Here is a 27,222-nt window from a genome sequence, read left to right on the forward strand (position 1 = left end):
TCGTGTTCAGTGACTTTTTTGTTGGCTATTCAATGATTTACTTGTCTATAAATCATAATCATCATCATCATCTTTTTTTTTTTGTAATTATCCACACACTTTGCTTCTTGCATTTGACATTGCTTTTTTGGGCATTTTCAACCCGATCTCACGGCAATTTGTACATTTTTCACAAGGTGGCTTATTCGTACGAATTCGTACGACCACACTCGTACAAATTCATACGATTGTTGCCAAATCGTACGTATTTTACGAGTTGCACAATTCGTATGAATTTGTACGAATGACCTACACCTAACCCCGCCCCTAAACCTAACCGTCACTGGGGTTCAGACAAATCGTATAAAATCGTACGAGTGAGGTCGTACAAATTCGTACGAATAAGCCACCTCGTAAAATACGTACGAATTGGCCGTGAGATAGCGTTGGCATTTTAGTCTACTCCCCATGTACAAAACACAAACCAAACCAACCAATCAACCAACAAACAACAGTATTCTCTTATAAGTTTCTTTATTTATTTTATTTATGTAAATATCCTGCATATAATATTATTCTGTGAAAATGACTTGTCATAGGTGAGTTTCCTCTAAAATGTGTCTTTAAAATACTGCACCATTGTCTCTGCTGTGAATGGAGCTCTACTCTCACCTTAACCCAGAATTTAACTGTACAATATTTGTAGAAAGTGTTTTTGAAGTCTGCATGCCTTAGAAAATACCCTGTTTAGAAAGTGTATAGGACTTGCCTTAGGGTTCATGCTTTGAAACAGTTCTTCGGACCACTTGGAAATGGCCTCAAACTTGCACACAAATAAAATGTAATGAAATACGAGTCCAGGAGCGTGGACCGGGCAAGATTGAACTTCACAGAGACAATGTATGTGCGATATTTCCATTTGTCGTTGTTATTTTAGTGCACTGCAGGTTTTCAAACCATACGTCTGCCACTGCAGCGGTTGTGCTTTAGTCTGGTGCATTTTCCAGCTTCCATCTTGCATCAATTTCAAACACATGCACTTCGATATGATGGGGAAATTGATAATTATAATGCATAATTATAATGCAGATAAAACATACAATAGAATAGCTTAAAGAAACCAACATTGCGGGCCTTCGCAGTGGTTAAACACACAAGCATTGTGTTCGGCTCCTATGAGTCTTTGCATTGGGATTCTATTAAAGCTGATTTGCTATGGTTAGATTAAGGGATTTGACCTCTGGGTCATACAGTATTTGGCTACTAGTTTGTCCTTGAGGTACAGGGTGTTGACCGAGACCATGAAAACCTGCACAACAGAGTTTATAAAGCTAAAATATGTGTAGTATGCGTAGGTGTATAAATATATACGGATTCTCATCTGTTTGTGCGTCTAACCTCAATCTACACATCAGCTCGGCTCTCTAGAGGAATCAGGGGTCATATTGCATGGCTATTGCAAGGATATTTCTCCATGCGAGGGGAAAGAAGCTTGTCAGTCTCTTTAGACTGGGTCCTTGAGTCAATTCGGAGCAGGGTTTCCCTCAAGGGTTCCCCTCCAAGCGGTTGGCAGATCCGTTGTTGGCCTCCGCAGGCTTCTCGCCGTCCTTCTCCTGCTCGTCCCGTGTGGTTTGGGTGGAGAAGGGGTCCGTGTGCTGCCTGAGGTCGGGGCTGAGGAGCGGCAGGTGAGGGAGGAGCGGACTCTCTTTTAATCGAGCGGACAATTCTTTAGCGCTATAGGTTGGGGTGTTGGTCTCATATATGTCGTGGAAGTTATTGTAGTCGACTTCGTAGAAGCCCTTTTCCAGAGAAAGCACCGGGGTGAAGCGGTAGCCCCACAGCACTTCCGAGTCCAGGTAGGAGCTGCGCGCTTGGCACGTCATGCCTGGATACATGGAGAACAATATGGGCACAGACACGCACACACATGCAGGTACGCACAAAAACACACGTGCACACAGTTATTTACACACACACACAAAGAAATGAGGGGAGAGAGGGAGAGAAATAAATAATTGATTAGGCTGCCAGTGTTTACAGTGTTGTACAGATCAGATGATACTGGACTTATGGGGCATATCAGTTTGTGAGCTGCATTTCACTGTATGCCTTCCATTATTTATATATATATATATATATATATATATATATATATATGTATATTATATATATATATATACATACAGTACAGACCAAAAGTTTGGACACACCTCATTCAAAGAGTTTTCTCTATTTTCATGACTATGAAAATTGTAGATTCACACTGAAGGCATCAAAACTATGAATTAACACATGTGGAATTATATATGGAATTATATACATAACAAAAAAGTGTGAAACAACTGAAAATAAGTCATATTGTAGGTTCTTCAAAGTAGCCACCTTTTGCTTTGATTACTGCTTTGCACACTCTTGGCATTCACTTGATGAGCTTCAAGAGGTAGTCACCTGAAATGGACTTCCAACAGTCTTGAAGGAGTTCCCCGAGAGATGCTTAGCACTTGTTGGCCCTTTTGCCTTCTGTCTGCGGTCCAGCTCACCCCTAAACCATCTCGATTGGGTTCAGGTCCGGTGACTGTGGAGGCCAGGTCATCTGGCGCAGCACCCCATCACTCTCCTTCTTGCTCAAATAGCCCTTGATGCCTTCAGTGTGACTCTACAATTTTCAGAGTCATGAAAATAAAGAAAACTCTTTGAATGAGAAGGTGTGTCCAAACTTTTGGTCTGTACTGTACATATATATATATATATATATATATATATATATATATATATATATATATATATATATATATATATATATATATATTAGGGGTGTAACGGTTCACAAAATTCACTGTTCGGTTCGATACGATACACTGGTGTCACGGTCCGGTACGGTTCGGTACGTTTTAGATACAGCAAAAAGAAAAAATTTGCAGATAAATTTCCTTGATTTTTAAAAAATGTTTTATTTATTAAAACTAACAAAGTATGTTTTTTTTTTTACATTGAACAATGATGGAGCTATTCTTTACCGATCTTCTATGGTGTTTTCTTAGCAGCATACTGTATAAAACAAAAACAGCTCCTTATAAAAAAAAATGAAAATGTTATATTAGTTATGAACAAATACAAAGATGTAACTTTTTATATGGAACTCTATAACTATTTATATTGAGTGTGTTTTTACTCAATTGGTTCTCTATAGGGCTTATGTTTTTTGGAACAAAGCAGGAATTATGGTCTGTCTGAAATGGGCTCGTGAAGGACTATTGTAACGGGGCTCAATTACATTAAGCATGTTCTTAAAACCTACGTTTTCCACTACAGAGTAAGGCGCTCGCTCACTCAGTACGCGCTGAAGGCTCGTTGCAAAATGGCTAATGCGTTTAACAGACCAGAAATAGAAGATCCTCCAATAACTAACAGGTCTGGTGTTTGGGTGCACTTTGGATTCCCTGTAAGCTATAATGGTGATGATAGAATGAATGGTAAATAGTAAGGTCTCATATCCGCGACTATAACGTAAATGTAGCCTACCAATCGATGCGACATATCGTTGTTGTTTTTTATCCACCACTCTCTTGCCATGACCATTATAGCTTACAGGGAATCCAAAGTGCACCCAAACACCAGACCTGTTGGTTATTGGAGGATCTTCTATTTCTGGTCTGTTAAACACATTGGCCATTTTGCAACGAGCCTTCAGCGTGTATTACTGAGTGAGCGAGCGACTGACTGAGTAGCCTAACATAAACATATAAGTTGGTGTTTTTTTCTTCTTCAGGGGGGTGTCAGGGGCGTTGCCTGTTACGTCGTTTGGGTTATTGGGCTACCTTGTTGAACGCATATCATTATATTTCAATTTTTTTTTTTATTTTCCAAATATAATTAATTAGTCAGACGAACCGTTCGGTCCATAATGCGTACCGCGTAACGAACCGAAAGCCTCGTACCGAACGGTTCAATACGAATACGCATATCGTTACACCCCTAATATATATATATATATATATATATATATATATATATATACAGTGCCTTGCGAAAGTATTCGGCCCCCTTGGACTTTGCAACCTTTTGCCACATTACAGGCTTCAAACATAAAGATATGGAACTGTAATTTTTTGTGAAGAATCAACAACAAGTGGGACACAATCATGAAGTGGAACGAAATTTACTGGATATTTCAAACTTTTTTAACAAATAAAAAACTGAAAAATTGGGCGTGCAAAATTATTTAGCCCCTGCAGCAAACTATCTCCAGAAGTTCAGTGAGGATCTCTGAATGATCCAATGACTAATGATGATAAATAAGAATCCACCTGTGTGTAATCAAGTCTCCATATAAATGCACCTGCACTGTGATAGTCTCAGAGGTCCGTTTAAAGGGCAGAGAGCATCATGAAGAACAAGGAACACACCAGGCAGGTCCGAGATACTGTTGTGGAGAAGTTTAAAGCTGGATTTGGATACAAAAAAGACTTCCCAAGCTTTAAACATCCCAAGGAGCACTGTGCAAGCGATAATATTGAAATGGAAGGAGTATCAGACCACTGCAAATCTACCAAGACCTGGCCGTCCCTCTAAACTTTCAGCTCATACAAGGAGAAGACTGATCAGAGATGCAGCCAAGAGGCCCATGATCACTCTGGATGAAATGCAGAGATCTACAGCTGAGGTGGGAGACTCTGTCCATAGGACAACAATCAGTCGTATACTGCACAAATCTGGCCTTTATGGAAGAGTGGCAAGAAGAAAGCCATTTCTTAAAGCAACGTAAAAGCGTAAAAGCAACACAGCTCATCACCCTGAACACACCATCCCCACTGTCAAACATGGTGGTGGCAGCGTCATGGTTTGGGCCTGCTTTTCTTCAGCAGGGACAGGGAAGATGGTTAAAATTGATGGGAAGATGGATGGAGCCAAATACAGGACCATTCTGGAAGAAAACCTGATGGAGTCTCCAAAAGACCTGAGACTTGGACGGAGATTTGTCTTCCAACAAGACGATGATCCAAAACATAAAGCAAAATCTACAATGGAATGGTTCACAAATAAACATATCCAGGTGTTAGAATGGCCAAGTCAAAGTCCAGACCTGAATCCAATCGAGAATCTGTGGAAAGAACTGAAAACTGCTGTTCACAAATGCTCTCAATCCAACCTCACTGAGCTCGAGCTGTTTTGCAAGGAGGAATGGGCAAAAATTTCAGTCTCTCGATGTGCAAAACTGATAAAGACATACCCCAAGCGACTTACAGCTGTAATCGCAGCAAAAAGGTGGCGCTACAAAGTATTAACAAAAGGGGGCTGAATAATTTTGCATGCCCAATTTTTCAGTTTTTATTTGTTAAAAAAGTTTGAAATATCCAATAAATTTCGTTCCACTTCATGTTTGTGTCCCACTTGTTGTTGATTCTTCACAAAAAATTACAGTTTTATATCTTTATGTTTGAAGCCTGAAATGTGGCAAAAGGTCGCAAGGCACTGTATATATATATATATATATATATATATGAAATGCTGGTTTATCCAAATGCAAATAAGTAAGGGTAAGTAAGACTTGGATATATAAAATGTCAGTTCCCAAGTCTTATTTTGCTGCATATTTTTGCATCTTCATAAATCAAGATAGTAAATGTTTAGTATTTATTTATATATATATTTATACTCGCCAAAGACGGTGCACTCAAAGGACATTCCAATAAATCAAGACTTCCAGAAATTCTATATATATAGAACATGATTCAATTCTTAACTAATTTTTCTGCATTAGTTGTTGTGTTCGGTTACAGTTTTCAGACTCTTAACCAATTGTGAGTTTTTGCCAAAGGGAAATGAATTTGTAAGGCTGAATGTTTTACATTTCCTTTTCTGAGTGGTTTTGGGTGTGTGACATTATACAGCATGAGCTGGAAGCCAAAGGGATTACATTGATCAAACAGCATTTTTTTGTCTATTTGGTTCAGTGAGTAACTATGCGTGTCTTCAGTTACAGTTATTTGAACATAGCGTGATACAAAATAGTTGCCACATGAATTCAAGCTGTCATGTAAACCTGTGTTAATATGCTGTGTGCTGCCCACTTCCATATCCATCATGTCCATTTTTCATAAACAGGATGCAATAATAAATAATTAAATAACCTCAAAATAATCATTATCTTTTCATGTGAGCAAATTATAGACATCATCTGAAACAGCTAGAGAATGAATTCAAATTCCCCAAATTTGTATGCATGTCTTGCAACGACAATTTACGTTTTACCCTGAAAGGGATCATGGAAACTCAAAATCATGCAGGAATTTAAGTGCAGACCTATAATTATGGAAAGGTCCTCGTTATTAATCACTGCATTTATGTTTTTGCAAAACATGCAGAATAATATGAGACTAAAATCTCATGCTTATAGGTATAATAGTCAGTGATGCCATGTATTATAGATAAACCTGTAATCACAGATTATGGAGATTTTCACTATTCCAGCATTTAAAGCCAACAGCATCACACTCTACGTCAGTAGATAGCTGGTGCGTCATGGCCCAAAGTAAATGCTAATTACAAAAAGTTTCTGCAGTTCATAATATAATTTTACATTGGTAGCAAAATGAATAGTATTAAAAGATGCTTTTAAAAAGTGGGCGACTCTTAAGAGATTATTTATTGTTGATGTCAAAGGTCATGCGTCCAGTCTAAACTAAAACAATAAGGCAGATGGCAATATCAGGCTGAGCGATATCACACAAGTAGCAGTGTGAAATGGCTTTATATCAGCACAGCTGTGATTCAAAATGATCATTGTATCACTCCGCTTGCATTATTTCTCACAGCGAGTGTCATGGCGGATGCCCCAATTCACTATAATTTTATATTTTTGTGTCAGAATGTAGTTTTAATAGTTTGAATTTTTTTTTTTTGGTGGGGGGGGGCAATTAGATGTTTAGACTTCAAATACGTTTTGTTAATAAAGATAATGGTGGCCGATGTTGTTAATAAGAAAAATATTATTTAAAAAATAATATTTATATAAATAATTGTACTATTTAATAAATTGCTTATTATTGAGAAATGATGTTTGTTCGTGATGGTGATTTTAGTTGCATTGTTCCACCATTAGATATTAGAGATTGTTTTTATGAGATAGTCAGCAGTAAAGAATTTTATATTGAAAAACACTGAAACACTTTTGGAAACAAGCATGTTAATTTTACTTTAAACAACATCTTGTAAGACGCAGCCAACAAATGCACTGAGCACCACTGTCACTGGAAATCACAACAGGTAAAATATTGGACGACAAAGACATCACTTTCCTCAGTGGACATTTTGAGTAATGTTTATTCACACATATTAGCTAAAATGTACTTATAATAAAAAAAATAAAAAATAAAATTGTACAAGTACATTTTTGCTTACTTTTGTATAAACAAACTTGGTACAGTATTGGTTGACCTCTTGATGTGAAAATGGATCCTGAAGAAAAACCAATTGAAAACCACTAATCTACATTGTAGCATTGATTGAAACTGAAATAAACTCTGAAATATGCTCTGATAGTCTATCTGACTCCCTCTGCTTTTGTGTCATGTTTTAGGTCAGAAACGGTGTGTGGGTTTGAGTGTAACACATTTAGCATTGCGATATACTCTCTCTCTCGCTCTCTCTCTCTCTCTCCCTCTCTATCTCTCTCTCTCTCTCTTTTTGTATGTGTGAGTAAAAGAGAAAGACATGGAGAGGGTGTGTTGATCTCAATAACCTAGCAATGGCTAGTTTCATGCGCTGATGCTTTTCAAATCTATAAATAAGGGCACAACACCTCAAGGCCAGGGGTTCCTAAGTCCATTTCTGGAGAACAGCTGTGACACTGAAATCTGCTGACACATATGAGTACTATCATTTATCCTAGGATAAGAAGCACCATTATGGGAACTGCTGTGTTACCAGGAAAACCTTGCCCGATTCTCCCTTTCATTGTCAGTTTCATAAGTTAGCTTTAACATACTACAGTATGCATTATATGCGTGTTGAAATCTTTGTTTCACTGTGCATGGATCAGCACACTTCTAGTGCAGCAAACTAGAAGTAGAACTGAAAATCACTGACTTCAGAGAATGCCAGAATACTCTACAGGTTTGAGCTTTAAATGGAAATACAGCACTAAAAGTTAGTGTTAAAATTTAAACTGCTCAAGCACACATCAATAGCCTTCAAATTGCCTCCACAATTCCTCTCTTAATCAACTCACCACCTCATAAATTTGGCTTTTAAAAATCTATATTAGTTATAGAACATTAATTTGGAGCAAGTTCTTATGTATGGGTTTGAGGCTCATTAATAGCAAAATGAATGCAAAGTTAATGGACGCTACTTAAAAACACAGATAAGCCTATCTTAATGCCACCGGACATATTTAGTAGATGCCGTTAGTTATGAGCACTAAATGGGCTGCTGTGTTTCAGGCATTCATCATGTTGACGAGGAAACAAGCAGGTTATTTTTCACTAATAGGGGTGCAGATATTTGATCACTAACTCCAATTGATTTTAAATCCATATTCTTAGACATTGTGACCTGCTTCTAAACTTTCAGTGTTTACTGTACTGCATAATAGCAAGTTTGGAATAACCAATCGGTATGCAAATTTGTACTTTATAGACGTACAGTAGTTCAGATTCACTTTGAGACTTGACTGAAAGTTTGATATGTGGTAAAATGGTCCGAAAAGTATTTGCATGTTTCTGAAAGAGTTATTTTTGCAATCAGCATTTCATTGCAATGCATTTGCCTTTTCAGCAATTTGACTCCCATGCTTTGACTCCCATGGCAAAAAAGGCATTTTAGAAGGTAGCATAATCAAAGCGACTTTGCTTCAGAAGTGGCTGTGCTTTACAATTTTGCCTATGTAGTAAGATCGCTAACTTTTGGAACAGAGTGGATCAAATATGTTTGCATGTCATGTTCTACAGTGGGATGAACCTTTCATTTGGGAAAAGCTGTTGTTCGTGATTATATCACTCAAGATCAGGCATTTCAAAAATGAAAACCTCTTATGTTGCAACAATTAAATGATGCAAATTGCGTCTGATTAACCATCATCCGAGTCTCATCACGTTCATGCAAATTGCAAGTAGTACTCAAGAGACTTACCATAGAACTCTTAACCATAGTACTGGAAAAATAATAGACTAGACCAATGAGGCTATCCATCATACCTGACACATGCCAGGGCTAAATTAAAACATTGCTATACTCTACAGATCAGACATCAGGTTGTTTGTGACCTTACTGCACTCATGACGTCATTAGCACTCTACTGCATATCAAAAGGAAGCCATCATCGCTCATTAGCAAGTGGGAGTAGACTTCGATCTGAGAGAGGCCGGAAAGCCTATTTTTAGGTTTATCCAGGCCTGTTGCAACCTAATCTATACCTGGTCATGTGTCAAAGGCATAATTTACAAGGTTTTAGTAGATCAATGGCATCATAGCCCATAACTATTGACATGTGCTTGTGTATGCATATCTCCACAGTGGAAAGTGGAAAACATTTCAAAGTGATAGGAAGGTTGAGGAGACTGCTGATACTGTATGTCGAATGGCATCTAGAGCACAGAGCAAGGTTAGTGTTAAATTAAATTCTCTCCATTAGGTCCTTGGATGTTTCAGTCAACAACAGATACTGTAGATGTTTGTGGTACAGAATTTCTAAATGTGCATTGTTTTTGCATTTTATCTGAAGTAAAATTTCATCATACAATGCTTTTCCCCTTTTCTTTGTTGAGTCCTCATTGGCATTCACTGCAAAACAAGCACAAAAAGGATGCCTTCACAGAGAAGCATGTATAATGAATTAGATTTAGATTAGCAGTGCAAGTTCTCTTTGGACAAACAGCCAATAAATAATTTAAATTGCAAATAATCACCTGAGATATTTGTTAAACCACGGGAAATGTTTTAGCCTGGGAATGAATCGGCAATTAGTGTAGACACTTTAGACAATGGAGACTGCTTTATTCCCTCAACAGCCCTAAAGGAGAATCCCAGAAGGAGATCTACTAGAATCAATATCGCACACAGTGATTTGCAAGGTCAACCAAATATAATATATCTCTATAATCCATTCACTTTCATATATTCAGATCACATATTTGCTGCTGAAGCAGAGGTATCACACTAGTATCGGTTAAATCTGTACAGACTCAAATGTATTTGCAGCTGATTATGTTAAGCAGACTATGACGATTTTTTAAGGTAATGGGCTAAAAATTAGATGCCGATTGAACAAACTGTTACTAAAAAGTAAATCAACATCAACAGCATTATTAATAATCAATTTGAATGCCACAACACCCTGGTCTCTCTGTTATGTTATGGATTGTGAATTAGTCCAAATGTCTTGAGGTATAATACCAAAACTGTGCTTTCAAAGGCATAAAAGCAGTTTTCTCATTGAACTGCCTGACCGTTATTGAGTTTCACTGACCTGAGAACTGGAACAATGTTAATTAAAATGAAGAGTGGAAAAATAAACTTTCTTTGCTCCAATAAGTTTTCCAAAGGATCCCCTCCAGCAGAGTGGAACATACCCGGAGTACTTTCATCACCTTTGACCTTTTTCCACAACTCCAGCCTGGACAGGTTTGCAAGGACATGGCTAACCAGACAACAAGAGGCTCTCAAACCCTCCTTGACTCATGTGTTTGAAAAATAGCCTTAGCATCATTTTTAAAACATTTATCTTCTTGTCAGTTCTTGATTGTTATTTTGTGTAGTCAGCATGCTAAGGGAAGGGATGACTTAGCACTGTCAGCAAATGAATTATGTGTTGCAGTTTTGTATATTTAAATGACTGACCTCTAAGACTCTCGCTTGCTGCAAAAAATCATGGAAAATTCATTGAGGTCAACTGCTCTACAGAGCTTGGCAGTTAATGCGCAACTTGCTCCTTGAAGCCATTGTGAAAGACTAAAAGTTTCTAGGGTTAATGCAAAGCTTCAAACTGTCATTTCTGACTCATGGAATCTATGACACTTTTCAGGTCAACAGCTGAATTGTTTGATGTCAAGGAGAACATACCTGTAGCTTCGACCATGCCCTCCAAGATGACGACAATCTCAAACTCTTCCTTCTCCATCTGTGCCCGGGACATCTCCCAGAAAGGACTCTTCTCATTGATCTCGTGGGAGATAATGAGAGGTGATACCAGGAAGAGGCGATCATCTCCTGTGTCAAAGCCAATGTTGATGTCCGTCTGGTTGAGCGGTATGAACTCACCCTCCTTCGTCTGCTGTGAACGAATGAGCTTGGCACGGATTGACGCTTCCACAATGTGCGAATTCCGCAGGTCACCCACTCTGAACATCAGGCACATCTTGTTGTCCCTCACCGAGATCACGGCCTTGTGGGAGAACATCAGTGTCTCTGCTCGGTTCTTAGGCTGGGAGATCTTTACAAACATGCAGCCCACCATCATGGCATTGACAATCGACCCCAAGATGGCCTGCACCAGTAGAAGTATAATCCCTTCTGGGCACTTCTCCGTGATGACACGATAGCCATAGCCAATGGTGGTCTCGGTTTCGATGGAAAAGAGAAAAGCCGAGACAAAGCTGTTGAGGTTTTCAACACAAGGTGTCCAGCCCTCTTCATCTGCGTGTAGAAGATCTCCTCTAATTAGCGCAATAAGCCACCACAAAAACCCAAAGAAGAGCCAGTTGACCACGTAGACCAAGGTGAAAATGAAGAAACTGAGGCGCCAACGTAAGTCAACCAGTGTTGTGAAGAGGTCACTGAGATAACGATAGGTCTCTTGAACGTTTCCGTGATGAACATTGCACTTGCCGTCTTTCTGTACGTAGCGCTGGCGGGGTTTCTTAACAGGATCAGAGATGAGGTGGGTGCGATCCGTGGGGATTTGTGCTTCCCTCAGGTGCTTGGGGAGTTTCTTCACCTGCTGTAAGGAGGTAGAGGGATACGTAACAAATTCAGTTACAAGATCAATGTGACAGAAGCTCTGTCTTCTTAGATAAGGACTCAATTCAAAATGATGATGATGATGATAAAATGGTCTACAGTATCAGCAAGTCTGAACCTGTAGACCTGTATTAAGCATCAGTGTTAGGGAGACTGCTAGAGAGGAATAAAACATGCATAAAGTGATGTTTCCCACAGGTCCTCTGGTGTTGCAATCTAGTCCCATCTGCACCATTCAATATATTTCGCAAGCCAGATCAATAGCTTCCATCTGCCTCTTCTATCTCTTCACTAAGCTGCTGTACGCCAGACAATAACAGTGTGGATGGCACAGTTGGCAACATCAAGAAGAGGTACGTTTACACTGTTCCCTTCTAACAATGGAAGTTCTCTGATATCTTTGCAACTGTTATGACATTGTCACAGTACGTCTCAGCACGTATAGGACATGCAGATTACTGCAACATAAGAGTACTGGTGGCTTTTTATTTTTTCCATTGCGGTTTTTTCTCTCCCATGACTCTCTATCTTGGCCCTAGTCCATTTCTGATTCCTTGTTCTACACCAGCTCCATGGGACACTTCCCCCATTACCTTCCTCTTCCCCATGGGACACTGGCAAACCCAGATAAGAATCTTTTCCCCCTTCCAAGTCCATAACATAGTGCCCTCCACATGAGACAAGGACACATTGGCACGTTGTCTTTCCATTTGTGTAACCTGGTATCATGTTAAAGTGGTGGCAGTCAATTATAGGCAAGCCTTAAAGTGCTTATGAGAAACTGGAGCACAAGGATACCTCCTGTTGCGTATACACCTATGCCCCCCTCCCCCTATTTTCTTTCAGTTAAAGCCAAATATTGGGCAAAAAATAAAACCAATACTACAAAAAAACAAATATCCTCATTTAGAGCCAATTTCAAGTATTTGGTAATTTCCTCATCATTTAAGTCACACATAAGAAAAATGTCTAAAGTATGCATTTATATATATATATATATATATATTTATTTATTTATTTATTATGAGCCTAACATATACAATGTCCTAGCAGTCAATGAGAATGTAAGTAGAACACAAAAAAGGTTTGATTAAAAAATGGGATTTAATTATTGTCTGAATTTAAGTAAATTGAGCACTTCACATCATCACCCACTGGTTTAGGGTTAGGTTATTTTAGTTTTAACCTCCCACATTATGATTTATTTGAAGGACTGAAGGCTTAAAATATATTATAAACATGGCATAAATACAATAAAATACATTTCTCACTATTATTGTATATTCCAAATTCTCATGTTTAGGTGGTCTATTCAGTGGTTACAGTAGATACTCTTTTAACATTACCGAAGTTAAAAGTGATAGTGGGGACTACTGACCTCTCTTGGAGTCACTCCTATCTCCATGTCGTGGTCCATGTGGACGCGAGAATCTCCTGCCATCCTCAGCTTCGACTGCAAACCTGAAATACAGATAAATAACACAAAAGATAATAACATAACATAATTGCTCTTACTTACTGTATAGCAAATAACCATGCTATGATTTAAAAAAAAATATTTTTCTTTACTAATGAGCAGGGAAAACTACTGAGTGCACCTTTAATGAATGCTCATTCAATGGACCTTGGGATTGACCACTCTAAGCCTTGATACATTACCCTTATCCCATTCAGATGGATAAATGTTATTGCATGGATTTATTGTGCCCTATAGGAATATTGAATGGTTTGTTTTAGCATTATCACTGTTTACAGATTCACACGAGGAAACAAGGCACATTCAAAATCAGGGTTAATCTGATCAGCTAATGTCTCACCCTCTCAATTAGGTGAGTAAACAGATTGATCATATCAAACACCATGGGGAAAGTGGTTCAACTATGCCTGTCTGAATTTCTAATGGGCAAACAGAAGAACTAAACCTGACTGCTCAGGTTCTCACATTAAATAGAGTGTCATTTTAAATATGACTTGACATGACTTCGAGATGGAACAAGTCATACACAGACAGACACCTTTGGGGGAAAATCTTCGATGGTTACTTGAAGGATTAAATCAAAGCTCACAGGGGAGATGTACTTTCTGAGTGAGTTTAATTTGTGCTTAAAACAGACTGGCAGTCTCAGCTGTTCCCTGCTCCCTAAAGACTAACTGCATCAGCACCATCACACCACAAAAGCTGCTGCTGCCTCCGTCATCCAGTCAAAATCTCCCTCATACACACAGAAGAAATGCCAACCTGGCTGAGCACCTCTGCATTCTCCTCGCTGCCTCCGGAAGCTCACTATCTCCATTCTGACACATTTAGTGTTCACCTGTCAAATCTTTCGAGCCGGGCTATGAGCAGATAGGGCCTGAACAGAAAGTATTGCCGTAGTGTAGGCTACGTTTCAAAGCTTACTGAGCTGTCTTGCTGTTTACAGCATCCAAAGTTAACTGGAACCTCATAAGTAACCGATTTGGAAAGGTATAGTTAGGGCAGAAACTCTGTGTCAAACAAACAGCCTCAAGTCTGCTGTTAGCATGTCGCTAAGCTTACAATATGACGAGCATAAAAACAGAGATGCAAATATACTAGAATTGGAAATAGTCCATTTAAATTAAAATTGTAGCTAATTTATTGAACATTTCTGCATTTAGAAGAATGGCAATAAAGAGACTTTATCAACTCTTGACAAATAATATATATATATATATGTGTATATTATTTGTATATGTATATATAAATTTGGTTTAAAAATATAATTAAATATAAAAAATAATGTAAAACTAAACATCGATGGTGCCTTATCAGGATCCCTACATGCCCTTGGTTTTGGAGCAGGGCTCAAGGCTTACTGTACCTATGTTTTGTTTCCATTAACGCGTCCTTGTTTTGGAAAACTGGATTTTGGTTAGTTTAACTTTCAGATGTTATGACATGCTGCATTAAGCAATGATTCAGCTCCAGATCCTGGTCACTCCCACACTGCACCTGTGCTCCTGTCGGTAATGTCACACAGCTTCATCTATGCTAATCGCTTACATAAGGTGCCTAATGACAGTGAAAAACTCCCATGATCCCCAACAGACCATCTGCAGGTCATGCTAGCCATGTCCCCTGCCTAATTCTTCTGAATGCTGTTTAGGATAATAGCTTTCAGACGAATAATGTCAGATTCTTCTCTGAAATATATGAGTGTGTAAAAGAAAGAGTGAAAACAAGAAAGAGAAAGTACAGCCTATTTAGTGGGATATTTTACAAGCCCTCCACTGGCTTTTCCAAAACAGACCTTAAAATAGGTATTGATCAGTGAGGAGAGTAAATCAATGTAGAGTAATCAGGGGAACTGATAAACCCCAGGAGTAAATTACCACAAGTGCAGGTGCATGTTTCCCTTCCATGCCTTGTAATGGCCACACATGTTTTCAGCGCAGAGAAAATAACGCTCACGGAATGAAATAATGAGTGCCGTGTAGAGCTAAACACACAAAACCTGGCGCTGTGTTGGGCAACAGCTGATCTCTGATTAATTAGTGCATCCTAGAAAAAATCCCTGTTGCAAAACAGCTAAACTCAATTTGTACTTGACAACAGTAGTGAAAATTTTACAGGAATTGGAGGCCGACCTCGCTGGAGATTCGAGTCCTTTCTTTGACCCTCTTTCTTATTTGTCTAATTCCACTCTACTGCAGTGACATCACTCATCCCTATTTGCACGACACCTCCTTGCGTGCAGATGGCACGTCAGAGCCTCCATCCACTCAGGAATACAGTGTTGACTGACAGGTCTGCAGTGAAAGGGCACACTGACGTGACCCGCATCCGAGATGCACATGGAGAATACATCACAGACAGACAGCAGGCCTCTTCTGCCATTTCCACATTTTATGACAAAACGGTCCCTGTGCAATTCCATATGACTTTGATGGCTGCACGCCGGTGAGGTGAGCCGAGCCGAGCCGAGCCAGAGTAGAGTCTGTTCCCTCATGCTTATCTTGCTGTTCTGAAGAGGTAACAAGCTTCTTATCAAGCTTTTAGAGTAGCATGCTTTTTGTGGTTTTGGAGTCTTGTTACAAGCCAGACAAGGGACACAACAGAGAGAGAGAGAGAGAGAGAGAGAGAGAGAGAGAGAGAGAGAGAGAGAGAGAGAGAGAGAGAGAGAGAGAGAGAGAGAGAGAGAGAGAGAGAGAGAGAGAGAGAGAGAGAGAGAGAGAGAGAGAGAGAGAGAGAGAGAGAGAGAGAGAGAGAGAGAGAGAGAAGGAAGCTTATATTCAATGATCTGTTTTTTTGGTTCCTTAACAGTTTTGTCAATGATTCCATCAATATCTCTGTGTAAGAAATGTTTGGAAATATAAATTATGCACTATAAATTGTGTAAATGATGCATTTACTGACTTTTAACAGCATAAATACATACAAATATTGGCACCCTAACAATAAATAGGAACTGAATAAAGCTGAGACAAATATGACAAATAATTCTACATTAAAACAATGGTAACATTTTATTAATTATAAAATACTAATAACAAGTATGGGCCTTAAGTACAGCACATTTGAGTGCTGTGCACCTACATATTTAATAATTTCAATAAAAAGAACTGAATCACAAGTCATTGATTTGTGAATCAACACTGGGGCTTTGTTTTTCTCTAAATAGAACCAGTTCATATGAGCCAGAACCGACTGAATCATTTGTCTGGGAATCATACTTTCTGCATGATTCAGTAGTGGTAATCAGTCCCAGTATTCTTATTCGGTGTGCTGTCTGAATTAATGGATCAATGCATGCATGACAATTGTTAACAGAACATAATTCTGGCACAATATATTTTAATGGTGGAGATGGCGGGCATTAAGTTTTAACCTGTGGCTGTCAGACTGCTTCAATTGCACTACAAAAATGCTGCTGCATAATTTATCGACATCACCCTCGTTTCACAGTGAAAGGTGTTCTCTTTCCCGTGAGTAAGACACCACAGGCGTGCACTTGTCTCAATACTAATTAGTGTTTCAATGGTACGGTTTTGCTTCAGTTGGATTCAGGATTCAGTTGCTGTCGGAGTTCCTCGCTCATGCTCTCCCCCAAACATCTTTGCTTCTTAGAGCAGATCAGCTCAGCGATCAGCTCGACACTTCATTTACTAGACCTGCAGATTTCTCATCAGACTGCAGAGCTGTTAAACCCCCCCACCCCTAAACAAATAGCTGGTTTATCGCAAAGAGAGACATTTCCTGCAATGTCTGGGGAATGACCCACGTGTTTTGTCAATACACTGCAGTACCAGTGATGTCCAACAACTCTATCTACTCAAACACACTGGAGAGTAATGACTGGTGGGGGAGGAATACAGCTCACGCTGCAGCAATGCATTTTACTACTCAGATACGAGTCCATTCATCCATGTCCTGCAGTCAGGGTCGCGGTTTTCACTCTCTTCCCTATTTCTTTTATAGGAGTAAGTGATTCTGAAGAGTCATCAAAACAAACTGGACAAGCCAGACTTTTGAATGGAGAAGACATACTGTAGTAGAATGCTTTCTCCATAGACTTTCCTCCTTAGCATTTCTGCTCACAGCCAATGCAGCATTCACTGCTGCCTACACTCTAAACAAGGACTTATGTAGAAGCTGAAAGGTTACAAATAAATAGTTCATTTGGAATTCCCTGCAACATCATGATGAATTTATAATAAACTGTATGTGTCTTTTTTATAGATGGCAATGTTTTTACAGAGCCTTAAACTAACATTTTGCCACACCGGCCAATGGCTTCAGAAGTTTACCAGCCATATTGCAAGCCATGAAACTGCGTGTGCATTATTTGAATAAAAAAAAAACAATTAGTAGTAGTAGTAGTAGTAGTAATGGTAGTATTATATAAATCTAGATTATTATCATTACTTACTGGGCAACTGTCATGTAACACTGTTTCATCTCTACTAGTCAACACTGATTTTTACTCACATTTGGCACTTGGGGAGCATACTTTTTCAGCCCTGGTTTTATACCTGTGAACAACTGCAAAAAGTACACCTGGAAATAATTAAGCTGAATGAAAATCCAGACACATCACTCACTCTCACCACATTTATTTTAACTAAATTTGGTGTGCAATTCCTGAGGGGTAAGTTTCCCTCTGCACTCCCTATGAAATACCAACCTACACTCTTTACTGATGCCGTTTGCATATGCACTGTACATATACACTTTCTACTTAAAGGCATAGCTCAGCAAAGGATGTAAAAGCTGACATAATTTACTTCAAAACCAACATGATTAACGTTATTCTGCTTAACATAAAATGAAAGATTTTGAAGGCAGTTTTTCCATGTAATTACCATGAAGGGGAACTGAAGCTGTCAAGCTTTTAAAGGGTGCCATGACAGTATTATAAAAGTTGCCCAATTAACGTGTGTGCTGCAAGTTTACATAAGAACAATAGATAAGTGTATGTGGATCAGACTAATGGCTTTACTAAACAGGGCAAATAAGTGTGAAAGCGCAATTCCAAAACAGTGCCGATGGGCATGGAAATTTCTGCGTGTGATTTACTCACAATGCGCAAATTAAAGAACACAGATGCAACATCTGATTTCCATAACGATCAACGCTATCTACCAAGCGTAGCGCAAATTAGTTTCAAAATATGTTCGGATTCGGAAAATGTGTTCTGGCAAATAAATAAATATGCGTGCAAAATATCTTCTTGTTCTACCAGGCACTCTGTTCTCTGCGGTGCCTCCTCTTAGCAACAACAATTAAAGTCATTTCAAATGCAAAATAGTGGAAGACATGCTTTTTTGGTGTGTTAAATAATGGCTTAAATACCGGTGATTTGATGAGCGGAAATGTTAGTAAAATTATTAATTTTAATGCTCTCATAAATTCTGTGTCTGAAAGGGAAACTCCTAGAAATGCATATTAAATAAAATCAGGTGCAAAAATAACTGTGTCCATGTCTTTTCAGTGCAAATTTTACTGTACTGCATGTTTTTAGTAAATCTTGACAGCACTATTTTAATGCCAAAAGATGGTTTGCGCTGACACAAGCTGTCAGTAAATCTGGTCCTAAGTCGTTATTTAGTGCAAAATATAGTACACAAGCCAGGGACAACTTTTATGATACTCTTGCACCCTTGTGAAGTTTGACAGCATTCGTTTAAGTTGCAAGCAAAAAGAACAATGGCACAATTTTCAAAATCCCATCTGCATTCAACAGAAAAAAAGTAATATGTATAGGGAATGATACGTGGGTGAATAAATCATGATAAATTATATAGATATATTTTTGAGTACACTATCCCTCCCAAACTAGAGGGAACTTTAGGTGCTTCGTAACAATTAAATCACAATATATAAATGTAATGATACAAGACTTCCTAGTCATCGGGAAGAAGGAGGCGGGAACCGGCGGACAATCAAAATGAAACTTTAATTACAAAACAAACACAAAACAGCGCACCAGCCCCTCACAGACGACTGGTGCGCACAAAATGAAACCAAAACCTAAAATAACGCCCAGGCCTGGTCCTCTCTAGTCCTTCACTGTCGTTGCTCCAGTTTTATATCCTTCCATCTCCTACGTGGGACTCGAGACCGGCGGTGGGCCGCAGGTGCCACTGATTTGCCCAATCACTGCCGGCCTCACTCGTGTTCCCACGTCCCTCGGCCCCGCCCCACTTGCCACAATAAAGTTTAAATAAATGAATTGAACCTGAAACAGAAAAACTAACAATTTTGTTTGTTTACCTGTGTATCGTGTTACCATTAATGGAAATCAGAGAACCGCAAACATTCAGTTAAAGTATTAGGGTCTACTTATGAGAGTTTGGAACATACAGTACCCTCCGTTTGGACACTTCATCAATGTCATCGCTGCAGCATCGTCTCCGGTGTGAGTGAGAATGTGTGCAGACGTGCATGCAATCACAGTGGAGAGAGCTGTATCTGAAACTGTTATGACACTTTGAGGTTAGTCAGGGCAAATGAGTTAAAATGCCCCTGGAACAAACAGCATAGAGCGCGGCTCACTGCCAGCTCTGCATTCACTCGCCTGCGTGTGTGTTCAGGCGTGGAGGTGTGTATGAGCGTCCCTATCGCTCTGAATGACACCGAGCCTTCAAGCAGACATCCTGTCCACACTAAGGACAATTAGCCTAATGAAAGCAATGCGTCTCGTCCTATCAGTGACAGGAATAGCAGTGGCTGAAACTAAGCCGGTCGCTGTCTTTGAAACGCTGGCGCCGTGACAGCGACCTTCCTCGCAGGCCTACACCAACACAAGTGATGCTTCAGGAAGTTCAGATGGATGGCCAAATCACACCCACTCCAGAAGGCTTTACAGGGTGTGTGTGAATGCATACATCCCTGGTCCAGTGACACTCACTCAAGAGCGCTAACAAGGCCGTGCACTCTAGGCGCTCCTAACTGGATGTGTGCGTGTGTGTTTGCGGGGGGTGGGTTGTGTTGAGTAGAGAACAGGCTCTTCAACACTCTCGCCTGTGTTTATCAGATGGCCTGTCAGCTCCCTGAAGTGATTTGCAGCATCGAGTCTGCCAAAGCGAGCGCCGCGTCAAACTGCCCTAATTAGCATTCCGGAATCACTGAATCACTGCCTCAACATGACCACTTAAAACACCTTAAGTCGGGGTCTGTCAATAAAGCGGAGCACAAATGGAAAAGGCTAAATCCTTTTTCTTTGGGGTACCCTTATAATCCAGTGATAATGGACTCCGATCTCTGGGGAATCTCTGGGAAATAATCAAAATGTCAGCACACGGGAGATGATGATGATTGGCACTGGAGAATTGAGCGTGTTCACTTGCAGGCAGATCCTCCATCTGTTCTGCACAAACACACTGAAAATCTGAGTTCACTATACTGGAAATTAAAACGCTTATTCTCTAAACTGAGCAAGGAGGTCTGAGATACCTATAAGATGCCATCCATTTGCATTTTCATTCATGGGTCAACAACAAACAACAAACAAGCGTGTCTACAATAAAGGGAAAAAAAATGACTTTACAGTAATGTTCTGTTTGTTTACATTGGCCAACTACAATAGTAAGCATGAACTAACAGTGAAAAATAATTGCATTAACCAACATCAGAGAACCATAAACCTGCAAATGTGTTGTTAAATTACTGAAAAAATTTAATTACTGATTCATTCGTTTACTACTATTAATAAATTAGGAATTCACACAATGGGAAATTTGTGTCAAAGCAAAAGATTTCCTCACACATATTTCACAACGGGTTCAAGTATGTCACAGAATTTTGCTGCATTGACCAACATAAATCTGCTTAGATCGAAAGTTAATTTTTGAATACTGGGTAACATACAGTAAATCACTACCAGTGCTGGGAAGGTTGCTCTTCTGTCTTTGAAAGCATCACAGAACGAAAGTCTGACATTTCTACTTCTGCAGCAGTGATCTGAGTATATAGTGCTCCATCAATCTGACATTGACCACTTTCTTGACTTCTGAATGACAGATGCAAACTCTCTCTCTCTCTCTCTCTCTCTCTCTCTCTCTCTCACACACACACACACACACACACACACACACACACACACACACAGACTGCAGTTTTATACATTTCTTGTCTCTTTGCTGAACAGCCAAAGACATCCTATTTATTGCAGTGACTAGATGCTACTAAAATAAAGCAGCTGAAAAACTTTCGATGGTGTTTTTTGCAATATTTCTCCAAGCAAATTCTTTCATGCTTATAAATCAATACAAGCTATATTTAGCAAAGGCGCGAGCTTGTTTTGTTTCAGATAAACATCAGATGTTCTCTGATTTGTTTGCATAAGTGTGCCGGTGGCATTGTGTGTATGCATTTCAATGCAAAAGTAAGGCCTGAATGTAACTACAAATCTGCCATCTAGCCACACCTCTCGTTCCTTCATCTTCCCTTTTATTATCAGTTATGTACGCTTTTATTGCACACTGTCAGTTTCACACAGACACCGTCACACACGGCCTGTAAGGCCTGCTGTGTTTATGAGGCTGGAGATGAAGGAACGGTTCTCCGCTGCAGTGTGTGTTTTACGAGTGCTGGTTTAAAGCATGTGGCAGTATTACTTCCCTCTGTGTTGCTAGTGTCAGCTCTATATGTCACAGAACGGTGGCCGCGTAAAAAGAAGATCTACATTCAAATTTGATGCTGCATTCACGTGTTTGAGAATTACCATAACTCAGAGATTCATTGCTGAGCTCTTCACATCCTTAGACTCACAAATGATTTGTTTCTATGGCAACACTGGTAACACCGAAAGGCTTCGAAATACCTAATCACTCAATTAATTCTCTGTAAGTGAATACCTTGATATTCCATTGTGAAATATTAAAGAGCAAACAAAGTGTACAAGCAGTGGTTATAATACCTTTAGCCGCTGGAGCTGCTGTCGTTTGGGTGTTTCACATACACATCCAAGTTGACATGTCTGACAAAGATGTGCATGGTTACCCTCTGGCCCTCTTCTGTCATTTTTGATTGAAAAATGTTATATTTTGAAATGTAAAAAATCGTAGCTTCATCGGAATGAGATGACCCTTGGTGACTTTTGTCACATTAGCAATATGAACACACACACACACACACACACACACACACACACACACACAAAAATTCAAGGACATGATTTGGATATGTTAAAGAGTTCAAAAAAAACAAATAGTCACACTTACCTTCTTAGCGGTCAAAAATGACCGACATAGGAAATGAATGGGAAATATGAAAAAATTTGAAAACTCAGTGAATCTTTTGGTGGTACAAACTACAAATCAGCCACTGGTCAGGGAAAAAGTGTGCAGCAATCAAGGGGTGACTCTCCAGAATATCAGGAGTGCAAAATATACACCAATCAGTAAATGGAAAAAATACAAAAGGTCTCTCTCTCTCTCTCTCTCTCTCTCTCACACACACACACACACACACACACACACACACACACACACACTAAGAAATGAACCGGTAAGACTGCAACATTAATATTTATTGAAGTACATTGAATAAAATATTAATTATTTACAAAATGTTTGTATAGTGTTTTCAATTATCAATTTTCATTCCTTATTTTGTTAGATTTTTTTTGATGATCATATACTGAGTAACAAAAATGCTTTCTATGTGTTCCCTTTCTAACAAGATTTTAATGTTTGACTGTAATCATAATGTAAAACCTGATACTTATCTAACCAAAAATGTCTAAACCTTGACAAAAAGTAATCTTTTAGAATGTCTAGATATAGATCTAAATGCAAAACCTAAAAAATAAAGAAATTAGGTCTAAAAAACTATGGGAATCCAAAAGCCTCTGTATATACTGTATTTATATAGGGTGCTAATACAAGAGGTTATGCAACATTTCACAAGTTTTTATTTTTTTAATGCCTCCAGATTGCCCAATTCTCACATCAAAAAATGGATTTTAAATGCTTTCACTATATTTTAATGTGAAATATTGCATTTATTAAAAAATAGTAAATAAATAAAGAGATAAAAAATATATATTAATTATAATGGAGAAAATTGCTCATTAAAATTGTATTAATATTGCATAGTATCATAAAATTCCCTAAAAATCATAAATAATAAACAAAAAATATTATTGAACAAAAATATATTACATTGGTTTTCCTGAAGAAAAAAAAAGTCACTTTTGACCACGAAGAAGGTAAGTGTGACTCCTAAACGAAGTATCCATAAACACGTGATTTCTGTAAATGTATTTGAACTTAGGAAAGCTGTTTTTTAGGGGTTATATATAATTTTATTTAGTAAAGTCTTAAAGATCTAGTTCCTGTCATTTGGTTCCTGGTTTCTTTTCCTTGTGTTCTAGTCTTGTCATTGGTTTATTTGTCTTCAGAAGTCTGAAGTCTTGTGATTGGTTTATGTTGAATAGTCTTGTTAGTTTATATACTGTACAGTATTACACTCATGTTTCTTTTGTACTGACTATGATTGTGTTTCTGTTGCTTCTCTGATTGTCTTTATGTTTGTATAGTTAAGTATTTACTGTATTATCAAGATGGTTTCTTGTTCTTGTTTTTTAATCACAAAAAGTAGGCCAAAAGTAAATATTATAATATAGAATGAATATTAAATGATTTCACTATTTTGGTTTGAGTAGCAGTTTTGTTTTCCCATGTCTCTAAATAATATTTGCTAAAATTCTCAAACACTAGCAAAATATTCCAGGTGTTTTTTTTTTCTTATCAGAATATAGGCAAAACATTATTTGGGCAATATTGCTGGTAATAAGTAAGTAAACAAGATAAATTTATAGTATTTTTATTTATTTTTTATCTTCAATATCTATGTCCACCCTTTTAATCTTTGTAATATCTCATTAACAATGGGTAGTTCCTCAATGACATCATCGTTCAGGAAGTGATATCAGCTGATGGGAGAACAACAGAATAAGCATTAGTAAGCACAATGAATTATGAATTTGGTTATTTATAGTGGTATTAGTAGGTTTAGCTGCAAAAGAAAAACAAATCTAAAAAAAACAAAAATACAAAGTGTGAAGTATACTGCATAACATGAATGACCCAGCATAAGATTTAATCTCAGACCTGTCCTTTAAACCGGTAGGCACATACTTTCACAGCATACAAATCAATGCAGCAGGAAATGAAATTCCTCTCCAACCGCAGCTGACATGACAATACTCTGAATGTATTAGACTGAAGTTTTATGTAATTACAACCAAGCAGATGGATCGCGTTCGATGACTTTTCTGTTTGGATCTTACCTATCACAATACAAATGGATCATGCACTTCGGGAGCAAATGAGGTGCAACTTACTTCCATCTGATGCACATCCACGCACATGGGGAGATTAACTAATCATTGAGTTTTCAGAAACCGTTAGCCTACAGAATTATTGCTTGTGTCAAATAATGACTTCAGAGAAGTATATTCTGCTGCACAACCAGCTTAAGTGATAGCTCACCCAATCATTTAAATGCTGTCATCATGTCAACCTTTTGTCATTCCAAAATCCAAATACATATATGAACTCATTTATTTTATGGAACGCCAGTTGAAACATGTAAAGACTGTACTAGTCGCTCTTGTCCATGCAATTACAATGATTCAAGCTTCAAAAAGAACACAAAAGCATTATAGAACCAGTTCATATGACACATGTTCGATATTCTGAAGCCATACAATAACTCTGTGTAAGGAACAAAATACAATTGAATTCCACATAAATTGTAATTGTATTGACAATAGCAGAAACAGCCTCCTAAATTTCTCCATTTATATTCCATGGATGAATTAATGTTTGAGGGAGAAAATAATTAGCATTTTGGATAAAGGAGCCTTTTAGTAAATCACAATGATTCTTAATTTCTGTTGCTCCATGTGATAGAATTGGCAGTAAGTAATTGGGAAAAGCCTTTGGTGTGACGCATCTGTTTTGCTCAGAGTTAAGGGAATTGTCATGAAGTTAATGGGGTCAAAGGTCACTTCATCAGAATCAACTGTGCCATGGCAACCAAAGAATTTAATGATGTGTCTATTCTGATAAAGACTGACAATTCTGCAAATGGATTAGGCTGAACACTTCTTATGTTTGCATGCATTTAGATGCTTATATATGTGTGTGGGTCAGGCTTTGCCTGTATTGTAGGGTACAAATATCCCCACAAGGATAGCAAAACCTGATATCACCTCTATTGTGAGCAACAGCCAACGATCACCACAAGGAAAACAGCTTAATAAACATACTACATAATATCTCAGGAAGATCTAAAAGGCTGAGAGCACAGGGTTAGAGGATGCAAAATATCATTGGCTCAGTATTATGACTGCATTTGCATAATGTTGTGTTTTAGTGGCAACTGCATGTATATTTAAACATGACATGACTATAGGGAATGTGAAACCGTACAGCACATTTCTCACATTTGCTATTACGTATGCAAGCTGCAAGCAAACTCTATGAAAAATTCACAATCTCACACTCATTCCTTCTCCTAGAAACGACGATCGAGCTGGCTTTTATTATCTTTCTCTTTATTGAGCAGCCGCTGCTTTGTTCCCTGCTTTTCAGCACGGAGTTATCTGGAGACTCAAAGTGTGACAGTACCAGAGAGGCTAGGAGGAGGAAAATCTCTCTCTATGTGAGCAGTTTGTAGCGGCAGCCCCAGGCGAGAGAACTAATACCCCTATAACGAAGAATCTGAGAAAATCGATACGACTCCCATCAACACCAGTGACTTTCCTCTCTGAAAGTGTGCAGCCAAAACCATTCAGTTACTGCAAACGCATCTCCACGTGAAACCATTTGCAAACTCTCTCTTGCACACATGTGCATGTACACAAATGCAACCGGCAGGTTCGTGAAACTCCTGCAATGCACTAAAACACGTGTGCCCAGGAAAGCAGTCAAAAATGCCACCTTACATGCTGGAACGCATTTTAGATCTATGGCATCCTGGACAAGGAGCAGACGCTTGCCATCTCAATGGGACAGGGGTCACCTATTGGGTAATTCTGCAATCCCCGCCAGCTCTCTGTCCCTCTCAGCATGCTCCTTCTCAAGAGGGATGGATGATATTAAGACCCATTCAATAGTGACCGCGTGACACAATTGCACTCGCTGGGTAACAGATATTCTAGCCCCCGTTCGTCCCTCTCTTCTGACTTACCTTCATTCGAGCGCAGAGGTAGCTGTGCAGTGTCAAGGGAAGCATGTTAGGGCAGCTGCGCTCTGTTCTGACTCCAGCTCTGATGTGCTCATCTCAGCTGCCTCACTGACTTTGTTCACGCAGCACTCCACCACTTCCTTACCTCGCTCTCCTGGAGGATGCGAGCGAGTGAGAGAAAGAGAGAGGGAGGGATGTGAAAGTGAGCATGAGAGGATGTTTCCTCCCCCACAGCCCCCTGCTCCTCTGTCTCCCCTCACAGGATTTGTCCTTTCCATACTTGCGTGTGCGTGGAAGCATCCTATCGCACGACGGGTTGGATTCTGCGGGCTGAGGTTTACGCAACTGCGTAAAAAGACTCGACGAGAGAGAGAAAGAATCCTACTAGACGTACCGGATAATCAATTTCTCTCATTTTTTAGCTAAAGAACAGCCTGAGGGTGAGATACACCACAGTGCAGTAGGAAATCTGGAAGATACTGTGCATACAGAAGCAGAGAGGAGGCACAGGGGGCTGAGCAAGATAAAGTTGGACATTTGCTTGTTGCCCCTCTGCAAGGTCGTTAGAACGGTGAGCAGTTGTTTCGGGAGCACTATATCGAGGTTAAACACGTGGCCATCTA

General features: G+C 39.0%; 1 protein-coding gene across 1 annotated transcript; it reads right to left on the reverse strand.

Moving 5' to 3' along the window:
• Positions 1-496: 496 nt before the first annotated feature.
• On the reverse strand, positions 497-26,840 carry LOC132101205 (G protein-activated inward rectifier potassium channel 4-like). The gene is made up of 4 exons (XM_059505944.1): positions 26,603-26,840; positions 13,316-13,398; positions 11,041-11,917; positions 497-1,864 (listed from the first exon to the last, which is right to left on the reverse strand). The coding sequence occupies exons 2-4, from the start codon at positions 13,376-13,378 to the stop codon at positions 1,524-1,526; spliced, it is 1,281 nt and encodes a 426-aa protein (XP_059361927.1). The 5' UTR covers positions 13,379-13,398; positions 26,603-26,840; the 3' UTR covers positions 497-1,523.
• Positions 26,841-27,222: the final 382 nt, after the last annotated feature.

Source organism: Carassius carassius, chromosome 23 (genome assembly GCF_963082965.1).
Source record: "Carassius carassius chromosome 23, fCarCar2.1, whole genome shotgun sequence".
In the NCBI taxonomy this organism is placed as follows: domain Eukaryota; kingdom Metazoa; phylum Chordata; class Actinopteri; order Cypriniformes; family Cyprinidae; genus Carassius; species Carassius carassius.

What these genes read in the sequence shown, in the direction of transcription:
- LOC132101205 (XM_059505944.1), bottom strand. Translation starts at nt 13,378, where the DNA reads ATGGCAGGAGATTCTCGCGTCCACATGGACCACGACATGGAGATAGGA. An exon ending in TAGGAGTGACTCCAAGAGAG is followed by an intron (nt 11,918 to 13,315) that starts GTCAGTAGTCCC and finishes ACCTCCTTACAG; the next exon opens with CAGGTGAAGAAACTCCCCAA. An exon ending in GGGCATGGTCGAAGCTACAG is followed by an intron (nt 1,865 to 11,040) that starts GTATGTTCTCCT and finishes CCATGTATCCAG; the next exon opens with GCATGACGTGCCAAGCGCGC.